Raw genomic sequence first — 12,457 nt, forward strand, 5'->3', positions numbered from 1 at the left:
CCACATTTGTTTGTTCCTTAGATACCCTCCTTCAACCCTAGGGTTTTTTGAGTTCTTTTTTATGGTCTTTAACTTCCTATAACTAGTTATATAACTTCCTATAGTTAATATTAATATAATATAATTATTAATATAATAATAATTCCTATAAATAGTTAATCATTTTTGTACTTAATAGTGCCTGTCGAAATTGCTCTGTGGTGTGTTGTCTTCTGGGTGGACTTGGCTGAAACACTAGTAGAACTGAAGTTGTATAACATGTAGGACCCAGCAGTTGTGTGTGTGTGTGAGAGAGAGACAGACAGAGGCAGAAAGAAAGAGAGAGAGAGAAAAAGAGAGGAACTTGTATATGTATGACAAAGTAGAAATACAAAAATATCCATAGCAGTGTTGGTCAGGATAATCTAAAGCTGAAAATAAATCCAGTCATCTGTCAATAGGAGACAGACTTGTTGCAATATTTGAAAAAGAGAGAGGAGCCAAGATCTCTAACCTAAACAATTGGAAGATTAGAGCTGCTATTCCCTGAGATAGGAAAGTCTGTAAGAAGAGCAGGTTTTGACTTTAGAGATAGTATCAGAAGCCAGTTTTATACATACTAAGTTTGAGATGCGTATTAGGCATTCGAATGGAGGTGTCAAGTGGGCAGTTGGATAAGCAAGTCTGGATGACCCTGCCTGGGTGACGGTTGAAATTATATATTTGTAGGTCCTCAGCATACAGAGTCCTTGAAGTCAAGCGATTGGATAATGCCACCAAATGAGTGGATAAGAAAGAGAGGGACAGTCTTCTTAGATGACTGCCACTGTCTCCTCACTCCACCTGCTTTGGTGGTCATGCCCACGCTTCATTCCGACCACAAAAAGGTCATCTTCTCTTACCATCCACAGTGATCTTCTAAAAGCAGGATTCAGGTTATATGACTCTGCGGTCCGAGCCTCTGCAATGGCTTCCTGTTGCTTGTAGACTAAAGTCCAAACTCTTGACCACGAAGCTCTGGCTCCTCCCATGCCTCTGCCTTACTTGACTTTCATTCACTGTTCTCTACAGATGGTTCCTTCCGCTATGTAGTGCTATTTATTCCTCAATACATGGGTCTCTCTCAGGGCATTTGAACTAGCTGTCCCTTCTGCCTGGATGGGGAAGCTCATCTTTGCAAGGCCAGCTCCTTCTCTTAATTCAAATTTCAGCTCAAAATGCTGCTTCTTCATAGAATCCCTTCCTGAATACATTCTTTAAAGTAATTATCCACTAGCCCCTTGATAAGCACTTTTTCATGGCACTGATATCTGACATTATCTTATTTAGCAGCTTATTGTCTGTCTCCCCTACTAGAATCTCAGCTCCCGCATGGCAGTGATATGGTCTTGTTTACTATTACGTGTTCCCAAAGCCTTGAGCAGCACTGCTACCTGGTAGAGTGCCAATAAAATATTTGTTCAATAAATAAATATGGGACTTACAGGATTTTGCATCCTTCTCAGCATCCTTCTTAGCTTCCAAATTTAGGGAGAGAACCCAGCATAGACAATTTTTCTTTGTCCAGGCTTTATCTTTCTTCATGTCCTCCTTGTATTTCTTCACCAGCTCCCCCAGGGTCACAGAAGGCTAATGGTGCTGTAAAAATATTAGGAAGAATACTTTCTTCCAAAGCCTGTGAATCAGAGGATTGTGTAAAGAAGTTACTCTAATCTAAATGTCTCTACACAGTGGAATGCAGCAGGTGGCTCCAAAGGGTGACTGACGTGCCTCCGGAGTAGCCACGCCCTTGGAGGTCTGTGGAGGGGCCAGACCAGGTCTGAAACTGGTCTAGTGCAGTCATGGGGGTGGCTCTGGAACAGTTCTTCATTTTCGTAGGGCTGCTGGTGTGCCTGGTGTACCTGGTGAAGTGGGTGAGATTCTCCAGATATATTTTCCGGCACTTCTGGAAAGTTTTGCCGAAGTCTTTCTTGAAGTCAATGGGACAATGGGCAGGTAAAGACAGCTTTCCATCTCTTGTTTCTTGGTATGTCTCATTATGATACATATCTCAAAAGATAAATTGCATTTTTCCCCTTTTGAGAGCAAAGATGTAATTGCTTTGAGTGACTTTTATTTAGGTGCCTGGAAAGTATGAGTGAAACTGGAATTGTCTAAAAGACAAGCTGTGGGGCATGAGAAGAATTAACTGGAAGAATGCCACCCAATTCTTGCCTCTGTGCTTGTCCTCTTGTCCTTATTAGTTGGGTTCTCGCCTTTTGGGAATTTCTGGTGACACAAACAATATGTAGTGCAGAAATTTCTGCATTCTTTTCTACAGATTTTTGAAGCCTCAAAGTACTACCATTTTGTGGAAGGGTGGATCAAAATTCAGAAATACAAAGAATTTTACTTCACTGTATTAAAAAAAAATTCTCCAAGCCCTTTCATGAAGTGAGGGTATTATAAAATCAAGGTAACAAATGCCCCTATAGGAAGAAATGTTCAAGATGGTTAGAAATGGAATCTGGGTCTGGTTTGTGTCCCAGGTAGATTAATCACTGCTTACCAACGGGATTTATCTTCTGGAACTACCACACAGAATGTCAGCCTGATGACTGGGTTTAAGGAGAAAAATATGAGGCTCTGGTTTTAGTATCTCTTTGAATGACATGCAAAGGTTACATGAAGAAATCCAAGAATTACAGTGACTTAAAAAAAAACACACAAAAAAAAAAACTAAAGAATTTAAACAGCTTTAAAAGTACAATGCCACGGGGCACCTGGGTGGCTCAGTGGGTTAAAGCCTCTGCCTTTGGCTCGGCATGATCTCAGGGTCCTGGGATTGAGCCCCACACCGGGCTCTCAGCTCAGCAAGGAGCCTGCTTCCTCCTCTCTCTCTCTCTGCCTACTTGTGATCCCTGTCTGTCAAATAAATAAATAAATAAATAAACAAACCAATAATTTCCAATGTCACTAGATCAAATGTATATTTTAAAATCCTCATCCCTTGAAGAATGTAAAATATTAAACTGACATTTTTAAATTTGAAAGGAGAGAAACAAACTTCATTTTGTATGTAAACCAAGCTTTTTTAAAAAGAAAAGCTCAATTTCATATTATGGTCAAGTCAGAATGTGAGAAGGGGAAAACTTAAGAATGTTATCAGAAAAAAGGAAAAAAAATGAATAAGATTATACGGGCACCTGGGTGGCTCAGTCATTAAGCAGCTACCTTCAGCTCGGGTCATGGGCTTGAGGCCCACATCAGGCTCCCTGCTCCAAGGACTCTCCTGCTCCCCCCTGCTTGTGTTCCCTCTCTCTGTGTGTCTCTGTCAAATAAATAAATAAAATCTTTAAAAAAAAATTATACTACAGTCCAAATGATAAATGCCAATGTTAATAAATGCCAAAAGTAAAATTTCATAGACCATTTTTACCTTATTCTACTGTATTTTGAAATTCTATTAAACTTATTAACTATTGTCCACATTTCTTTAATTGGTTTAGTCATTGTATTTATAGAAGTTCCACCTTAAATGGATCTCCCAAACCCCCTATTTATGTAGAACTTATTCTCTGAGCTTTAAGAAAAATAACTAGAGGGGTGCCTGGGTGGCTCAGTGGGTTAAAGCCTCTGCCTTCGGCTCAGGTCATGATCCCAGAGTCCTGGGATCAAGCCCTGCATCGGACTCTCTGCTCTGCCGAGAGCCTGCTTCCTCCTCTCTCTCTTTCTGCCTGCTTCTCTGCCTAATTGTAATCTCTGTCTGTCAAATAAATAAATAAAATCTTTAAAAAAACCCAAAACTTTAAAAGTACCATGCCAGGCTAAATAGGAGAGATTATAAACAACCTTATAGGGCTTCCAGATAAAATATAGGTCGTAGAGTTAAATTTGAATTTTGGATAAAGAAGGAATGATTTTTTTAGTATATGACTTCCCAAATATTATATAGGACATACTTATATTAAAAAAGTATTTGTTGTTTTCTTGAAATTTAAATTTAGCTGGGCATGCTGTATCTTTAGTTACTAAAGCCGGCAACTGTACAACCTTAGTAGCAGATATAAAAAAAATTGCCATATGAAAGTTGTTTGGGATGAAAAATGGGTTTTTAAACTGTCGCATGTTACATTTGAAGAGTGTGTGTGTCTGCAAACCCGCTTTCACTCTTGGGGCTATATCTCCAGAAAACTTGCTAAATAGCTTGAACTTCAGCATTCTGGATCCAAATATCCTGTTCCACACAGATCCAAATGCTCACACACTTGGCTGGGGGTGGGGTTGTTCTTAAATCTCCTTGGCTCACATTTAAAAAAAAAATGTAATCTTGGGGAGCCTGAGTGGCTCAGTGGTTAGGCGGCTGCCTTCAGCTCAGGTCATGATCCCAGATTTCTGGGATCGAGCCCCTCATCTGGCTGCCTGCTCAGCGGGAAGCCTGCTTCTCCCTCTCTTATTCCCCCTGCTTGTGTTTCCTCTCTCACTGTGTCAAATAAACAAAAATCTTAAAAAAAAAAGACCCCCCAAATGTAATCTTAACCTATTCTTTGAGTCAATATTGAATAGAATTATCACTAGCAAGATTAAGATGTCCTTGAGCCTAGGCAGATCTCTGGGACACCATATATTTCTGGTGGAGAGCCAGAAGAAAATCCAGTTACTAAAGAAGAAAGTGTTTAACTCCTCAGAACTCTGTAGTTGATTAGGAAATTATCACTGGTGTATCTTTCTAGAATTGCGGCCCCCAAAATCAGATAGCCGGGTTTCAAACCCTGTTGTCATCATTTTTAGCAATGTGACATTGACTGAGTTACTAACTTTCTCTCCCTCTGCTTCTTCCTCTATAAACTGGGGGAAACAATGGTCCCTGCATCATGAACTTGTTTTGAATAGTAAATAAGATAACGCATCTAAAACACTTGAAACAGTACATGGCCAAGAGTAAGCACTCAATAAAAACCAGCAATTTACTGATCTTATTACCTTGTCTATAGTACAGACCCTATACTGGGTGAGTTGGAAGATTCCCATAAGGTGGGGAAGGTGAGGTAGAAGATGACCCTGAGCACAACACTGGGGGGAACAAGGTAATATGCACAGATTCACCTAGGAGGAAAAACAAATAAGCAAGTGAACAAATAAAACTATCAGCAGTTATGAAAATGAGAGTGTCCTGGGGCAGTTAAGTGGCTCAGTTGGTTAAGCATCTGACTCTTGATTTCAGCTCCGGTCATGATCTTGGGGTCGTGAGATCAAGGAGAAAGTTGGACTCCATTCTTAGTGTGGAGGCTGCTTGTCCCTCTCCCTCTGCCCCCCACCCCCTGCTCACACTGTTTTTCTCTCTCAAATAAGTAAATAAGTAAATAAATAAATAAAATCTTTAAAAAAAGAGATAATGAGAACGTTCTGCTAATGTGTTTCTGGAACCTTGCACAGCTTGGCTCTTATTCTCCAATAAGCTAAATGTATGTTCTATTCACACTTGGAAAGTATACGCTCTGATCATTGTGCAAAGGTAAATTGCAGATGCGTAAATGCTGAACTGTAGCATAATTTCAAATTGTGACATTCGCTTAAATGTGGTTTACCTTGGAGCTCAGTCATAAAATATGTGCGTTAATGTTGGATATAAAAGAACTAAGTCAATCTGATTTTTACATGTTAATCAGTAGAGACTCTGACTGCAGATTCTTCAGGTCCCTTTATTTCATTGTATCCCTTTTTTGCATTTCTGTGTTTTCCTCTTTGTTAAGTTCCTTATCTTCCATGGCCTTTGAGTGCTGCTGTCCTGTGGGGGTGGGATGGAAAGAGTGAAACACTTGACTTTAGGAAGAATCTTGAAATGTCCTTACTGTGACAGTTGGGAGTGTGGGTTGAGAGATAATAGGGTACACTGCTTGGGGTCTGAATGAAATGTGTCTGGCTGAGGTTCTTTGTTTTGTTTTGGAGGCTATCCTCCCCAGCTTTACCAACCCCTCCAAAAAAAGCGCTTCTTTTGGGACATTGAATGAGGGGCATCAGGGCTGGAAGCTCCAGGGCTGAGTGGAGTAGGGGACTGTATAGCAGGTCCCAGGCAGGAAGCCTGCAAAAACACATCGCTGGGGGAAGAAAGAGCACTTTAAAGATTATGTCCTTTAAAAGCATTTCTGCTTTTTGCAGTGATCACTGGAGCAGGAGATGGGATTGGGAAAGCTTATTCATTTGAGGTAAGTTGTGTCCTTGGAGAATTTCCCTTCCCCTTGTACTGAACACACCATGATCACATGACAGGCACCCCCAACGCTAGGTTTCTGGTTATAAAATCCATAGACATGAATTTATGAAGGCAACTATTTTTCTACAAAAAAGGAAATTTAAAAATCATAATCTCACTCTATGGATATCTTTCAAAAAAACACAATGGTATTTAGAGGTGTCAGCCATCCCTTAGGAGCTGTTTTAGGAATTTCTGGAGACACTGTTATTTTCTAGTGTAATTATAACATAAAAGTTTATATGTTTAAATACAATTAAAACTATGAACTCCTTACTTCATAGGTAGGGTATACACTGATTTTTCAAAGAATATTTGTGTAGGCAGGACATATTACCTACAACTGGCATCTCAAAAAGATGAATAGGCATTCTAAAATATTACATAAAGAGAGGATATGATAGGGCTGAGAGTCACTGGAATTCAAGTAGTGTCTCTGAGTATTTCCTTCCAGGCTTTGTGTTTATCTGCAGATAGATAGATGTATGGGTAGTTAGAGTTTTTAAAAATGCACTTATGGCATGTATAGTTTTGTATGTTGCCATTGTTGTTATGATTATTATTCTTACAAAGTCCACATTTTCATTCATGAAATATTGTTTCCTGGAATTCCTATTATTTTATTTCTTCATTATGCTGATTACACTGACCTCTAAAATCATACAACAGAAGAACGAGAATCATCAAAATTATGACAGGATAAAAAAATCAATAACGCTTACATCTATAATGACAAGCACTTCAATTACAGAAGCTACATTCAATGACAGTGCATCCTCCTGTCCCCAAAGACTTGAGTCATGATAGTGTCAAACCATCTTGTGTGAAATGGACAGTGCAAGGTACATCAGAGTACAGAGTACAGAGTACCTGTACAGGTCTGTCCCCTAACTTCCAATATAATTTCTTTGGTGCGGACATTGTGCTTCAACTCTTTTTTTGAGTTGAAGTGTCCTTTGCTCTTTTTTTTTTTTTTAAGATTTTATTTATTTATTTGACAGAGAGATAGAGTGAGAAAGCACAAGTAGGCAGAGTGGGAGGGAGAGGGAGAAGCAGGTTCTCTGCTGAACAGGGAGTCTGACTTGGGGCTCGATCCCAGAACTCTGGGATCATAGACCTGAGCCAAAGGCAGGCGTTAAATGATCTGAGCCACCCAGGTGCCCCAAGAGTTCTTTGCTCTTATCCTAATTTGTATGTAGCAACTTTCTGATGACTGGTAGTGCCCAACATTCAGGAGGTTGTGGAGGTTGGGGAGACCTCTCAGCAACCACTTTCCACAGCCTTGTGTCTTCCTCACCCAAAAACCAGAAGGAAAGCTTTTCTGGCTGTTTGCATTAGAACTATATCACCTTTTACATAACTATTTTCCACCTTAGACCAGGTTTCTGAAGAAGGCCTAATCCCTCATTCAAAAGATCTATGGCCCTACCTTACCAAGGTACTAAGATTCTCTGGATTGCATTGAAATCCAGATTCTTTCTTCATGATTTTCCAGATTCTTTCTTCAAATTCATGCTGATCTGACCTACTAAGGGTCCCCTGATGGCTTAAGACTCAGACACTTTTCTTTCTAGTTAGAGGAGACATTGTGAAAACTTAGCCATTCGTTTCTTTACTGCTTCCAAAAGCGATGGCCTGTAGGTCAGGAGCTGTCGGTTCCTTCCCTTGCTCTGGTACCCACTGTCTGGAGATTTTGGACAAGTTGCCCATCCTCTCTGGGATTTTGTGTCTTTACCAGTGCAAAAGATACCTCCCAACTTCTAAATTGTTTCTGTTCTAATTCTTGCTTTGCTCTTTCTTGTAGAATCTTTTTCTTCATTTTCTCTTGTTCTTTTCTAAGTCTGTGTTAAACAGATTTCTGGGTTCCTTACTTCCCCTTCATTCAGGCTCTTCGCCTTCCAGAGAGCCTGCTCTGGTCTGCTTGCTAATTGCTTTTCCAAGGGAATCACTTCAGAGTGAGATGCTGCAGACCGACTGACCTAGAGGTTAAGAGCCCAATGTTGGGAATCAATCAGACATCTGTGCACTCAAACCCTACTACAGAGTTCTCACACTGATAAACCAGAAGGCCCTGGTAATCCCACTGGGGCTTTTGTAAGGGTTTAATGGGATGAGGCAGGCAAAATACTTTGCCTGGAGTAAGCTCTCCAGGGTTAGCCACTATTATTACTGGATGTTTAAACTGTTCTTCTTTTTCCTATATTCTGCTTTTTTTGAGAGGGACGATGTATTATACTTACCCATATTTGTACTCTTTCCTTTATTCTTTCTTTCCCCCTGATGCTCCAAGGTCATTTCTTTCATCATATCCTTTCTGTTTAGAGAACTACTTTTAGCTATTCTTTTAGGGTAGGTCTCTTTGTTTTCCTTCATCAGAGAATGTCTTTATTTCCCTTTCATTCCTGAAGGATAATTTTGCTGGGTATAGGATTTAGCACTGGCAGTCCGTTGCTTTTTGCACTTGAGAAATGTATGGTTTTCTTCTTGCCTCTCTGGTTTCTGATCAGTCTGGTGTAATTTGAATTGCTTTTTCCCTGATAAGGTATTTCTCTCTCTCACTGCTTTCAGGACTTTCCCCCTTGACTTTAGTTTTCAGAAGTTTAGTTATGATGTTTCTTGGTGTGGACTTCTTTAGGTTTATCTTATTTGAGTTTTGCTCAGCCTCTTGAATTAATTCACTATTCTTTGAATAATTTATCTGCCTAGGCTGCTTCTCTTTTTCTGGGACTCCAGTCACATGGATGTTAGCTCTTTCTTACAGTCTCATGGGTTTCTGAGATGCTGTTCATTTTCTTCATTGTATTTTTTTCTGTTGTTTAGAGTGGGTAATGTCTATTGTTTTATCTTTAAATTCACTGATTCTTTCATTGATGCCCTCCCTTCTGCTACTGAGCCCATCCACTGAGTTTTTAACTTATTTTATTTTATTTTTCAGCCCTAAAGTTTCCATTTGGTCTCCTTTATATCTTCTATTTCTTTACTGAAATTTTCTTTTTGCATTTGTTTTAAAAATGTTTGTAATTGCTTGTCAAATCATTCTTAGGATGGCTGCTTTAAACCACTAAGTATTTACCCCAAAGATACAGATGTAGTGAAAAGAAGGGCCATCTGTACCCCAATGTTTATAGCCACAATGGCCATGGTTGCCAAACTGTGGAAAGAACCAAGATGCCCTTCAACGGATGAATGGATAAGGAAGATGTGGTCCATATACACAATGGAGTATTATGCCTCCATCAGAAAGGATGAACACCCAACTTTTGTAGCAACATGGACGGGACTGGAAGAGATTATGCTGAGTGAAATAAGTCAAGCAGAGAGAGTCAAGTATCATATGGTTTCACTTATTTGTGGAGCATAACAAATAACATGGAGGACATGGGGAGATGGAGAGGAGAGGGAGTTGAGGGAAACCGGAAGGGGAGGTGAACCATGAGAAACTATGGACTCTGAAAAACAATCTGAGGGTTTTGAAGGGGTGGGGGGTGCGAAGTTGAGGGAGCTAGGTGGTGGGTAATAAGGAGGGCACGTATTGCATGGAGCACTGCGTGTGGTGCAAAAACAATGAATTCTGTTACCCTGAAAAGAAAAAAAAAACACAAAAAACACACACAAAAAAACAAAACAAAAAACAAAAAAAAGTATGGCTGCTTTAAAATCCTGGTCCAAGGGACGCCTGGGTGGCTCGGTCAGTTAAACATCTGTCTTTGGCTCAGGTCCTGGGATTGAGTCCTGCATCAGGCTCCCTGCTCAGCGGGGAGTCTGCTTGTCCTTCTGTCTGTCCCTCCCTCTGCTAACTCTCTCTCTCTCTCTCTGAACAACAAAATCTTAAAAAAAAAAAATCTTCATCCAAGAACCCTAACATTGGTGTCATCTTAATGTGGGCATCTATTGATTGTTTTTAACTCACTCAAATTGAGATCTTCCTGGTTCTTGGTATGATGAGGAACTTTTGAATTGTGGTCAATTTTGGTTTTCTCTTATGAGAGTCTGGACCTCCTTTAAATCTGCTTTGGGTCTGTACCCTGCTTCAGCAGAAGGAGGAGGGGGTGCCGGCTGGTTCCTAGCAGCTAAGGTAGAAGCTCAGGTTTTCTACTTGGCCTCCATTGGTGGGTATGGCCTCCTTGGTACTGCTGCGTGGGGCTAGGAGTGTCAGCTCCCTGCTGGGCCCCTCAGGGTGGAGAGGCAAGAGTGCCTCCTTACTGCTCCCTAGGAGGCTGCCCGTGGTACTTGGAGGAGGTGGCCTCACCACCACTAGCATGGTAGTGAAAGTTCTGACCCTCCTCGAGGCTTCCTCTTTTTCCATCCCAGGGGAAGAGGGAGGGGAGGGAAGGGAAACGTCACCTTGGTATTGCTGGGTGGAAGCAGAAGTTCAGGTCTGCTGAGATGGGAGGAGGAGGCTGGGATGATTGTTCTACCTCCCCATTCAGACTTCCCTGATGCCAGCCTGGCTGGGGGGCGTCTCACAGGATGGAAGTCTCAGGTCCTGACTCAGCCTTTATGGATGAGGGTGGGTTGGGACCACAGGTTTTTTTGTTTGTTTGTTTGTTTTTGTTTTTTAGCTGTTTACCTGCAGTAAAGCACTTCTTTTCTATACTTTTCTGCCTTGCTAGGCTGTCTCTTTTCTGGTCCTTTGGTTAGAGAGAGCAGACTTTTGTTGGGACTTTGTATGTCTGTACCTGTGGTGTTTCTGAATTGCCAGCTTTTCCACCAGTAAGTCTGGGGTATATGAGGGAAAAGAAAAACCCAGGAACTCACCACTGTGCTGTTTCTTGGGTCTTGGCCCCTACCTCATCTTCTCCCTATCTTTTAGAGTCATTTAGGTGCATATCATGGTAGGAATGGGGAAAAGTACTTCTCCATCTTTCTGGGAGCCTACTCTACATTGCATTTTAGCTTAATCTGTATTTATATTTGGTGTGGCAAGAATGGCTTTGCCTCCTGCTAAGGGAATTTCAAGTAGTACTGGAAGAAGGTGGAAAACAATTGTGGTGAGGGGTGGGCTGGGGGAGGAAGCACGAGAGGGGTCCACTACTCCCTCCCTGTGAGGCCACTGCTTCACCCCGTCTTCACACCAGTTTTGTTCCTTCAGCACCTGAATTTCTTTTATTCACTGCCATACAGAGGAGGCCTTGTTTTCCCTTGTGTTCCCACCACCTGTTACAGATTAGCAGTCACAAGCCCCTTCCCTGAGGCAGGCCATAACATAAAGAAGGAAACAGGGCACATTCATCTCTGAAGCAGCCCTTCTGTAGGACGGTGCCACAGTGCATTCTGGGAAACGGAGTGCTTCTGTAGCTTAACTCCCTAAAGGAAAAGAGGCAAAACCTGTGTATGGAGCCTGTCAACCAGGACATTCTAGAAATAAAATTGAGCCCTGCTCAAGTGGACAAAGGGAACAATGCTAGACCAGACAAGTGTTTTCTACACCACCCCCTCCTGGCCCAGACCACTTCACATAGAACCTTTAAAATGTCTGTGGCTCTTGAGAGGAATGGCAAAACTCAGGAGAGGCTGGAAGCCCACCAGGAAGCAAGCATCCTTTGTGCTGAAAATGTAAATTGCTTTCCATTTAATGGACAATCTTCTCTTCAGGAGGCTGATGAAGAGAATTGTGAGACAAAGGTACCTCATTCTTTGACCACCATTTTGATGGATTCCAAGGCTCAAAATGAGTGTTTGGGGGTTCCTGTGGGGAGTGTTTTTCATAGGGAGAGAGGCAGGGTCAGTCAGAAATAGGACAGTCCTGATTTTTTATTTTTTAATCTTTTTATCGTCCACTTATTTTTAAAAAATTAAATAGACTTAATTTTTTTAGAACAGTTTGAGGTTGACCACAAAATTGAGTGGAAGGCACAGAGAGTTCCCATACCCCTTCTACCCCCAAACATGTGTAGCCCCACACTATTGACATCCCCCTCTAGAGTAATATTTGTTATGATCAATGAACATACACTAACACTTCATCACTACCCAGAGACCATAGTTTACTTCACGGTTCATTTCTATTGGCTTGATTTTTCTGCAGTGGTTGTTTTTTTAGAGGAAGGCATGAGACATGCGCCAGGTGAAGATGTTTTTGTTTTAGAGAACCTTCCTCCATTTTCCCCTCCATTTCTCAGTCTGGCCTGAATGGAGCTCTGACTAGAGTCACTCAAAATCGACATCATAGTCCTTGAGAGATTTTCTGTGGTTTTTAGGACCTTTTAAATAATAGTTGTGTTCCAGTCGAACCATCAATGAACA

At 41.2% G+C, this 12,457-nt stretch overlaps 1 protein-coding gene across 1 annotated transcript in view; it reads left to right on the top strand.

Annotated features, from left to right (window-relative positions):
- Positions 1 to 1,813: 1,813 nt before the first annotated feature.
- The window catches only part of HSD17B3 (hydroxysteroid 17-beta dehydrogenase 3), a 42,813-nt gene continuing 32,169 nt past the window's right edge, over positions 1,814 to 12,457 (top strand). The window contains exons 1-2 of the mRNA XM_046023518.1: positions 1,814 to 1,974; positions 6,118 to 6,164. Of these exons, the coding sequence (XP_045879474.1) occupies positions 1,821 to 1,974; positions 6,118 to 6,164 (201 nt within the window). The 5' untranslated portion in view covers positions 1,814 to 1,820. The remainder of the gene's footprint in view (positions 1,975 to 6,117; positions 6,165 to 12,457) is intronic.

This window comes from Meles meles, chromosome 11 (assembly GCF_922984935.1).
Source record: "Meles meles chromosome 11, mMelMel3.1 paternal haplotype, whole genome shotgun sequence".
In the NCBI taxonomy this organism is placed as follows: domain Eukaryota; kingdom Metazoa; phylum Chordata; class Mammalia; order Carnivora; family Mustelidae; genus Meles; species Meles meles.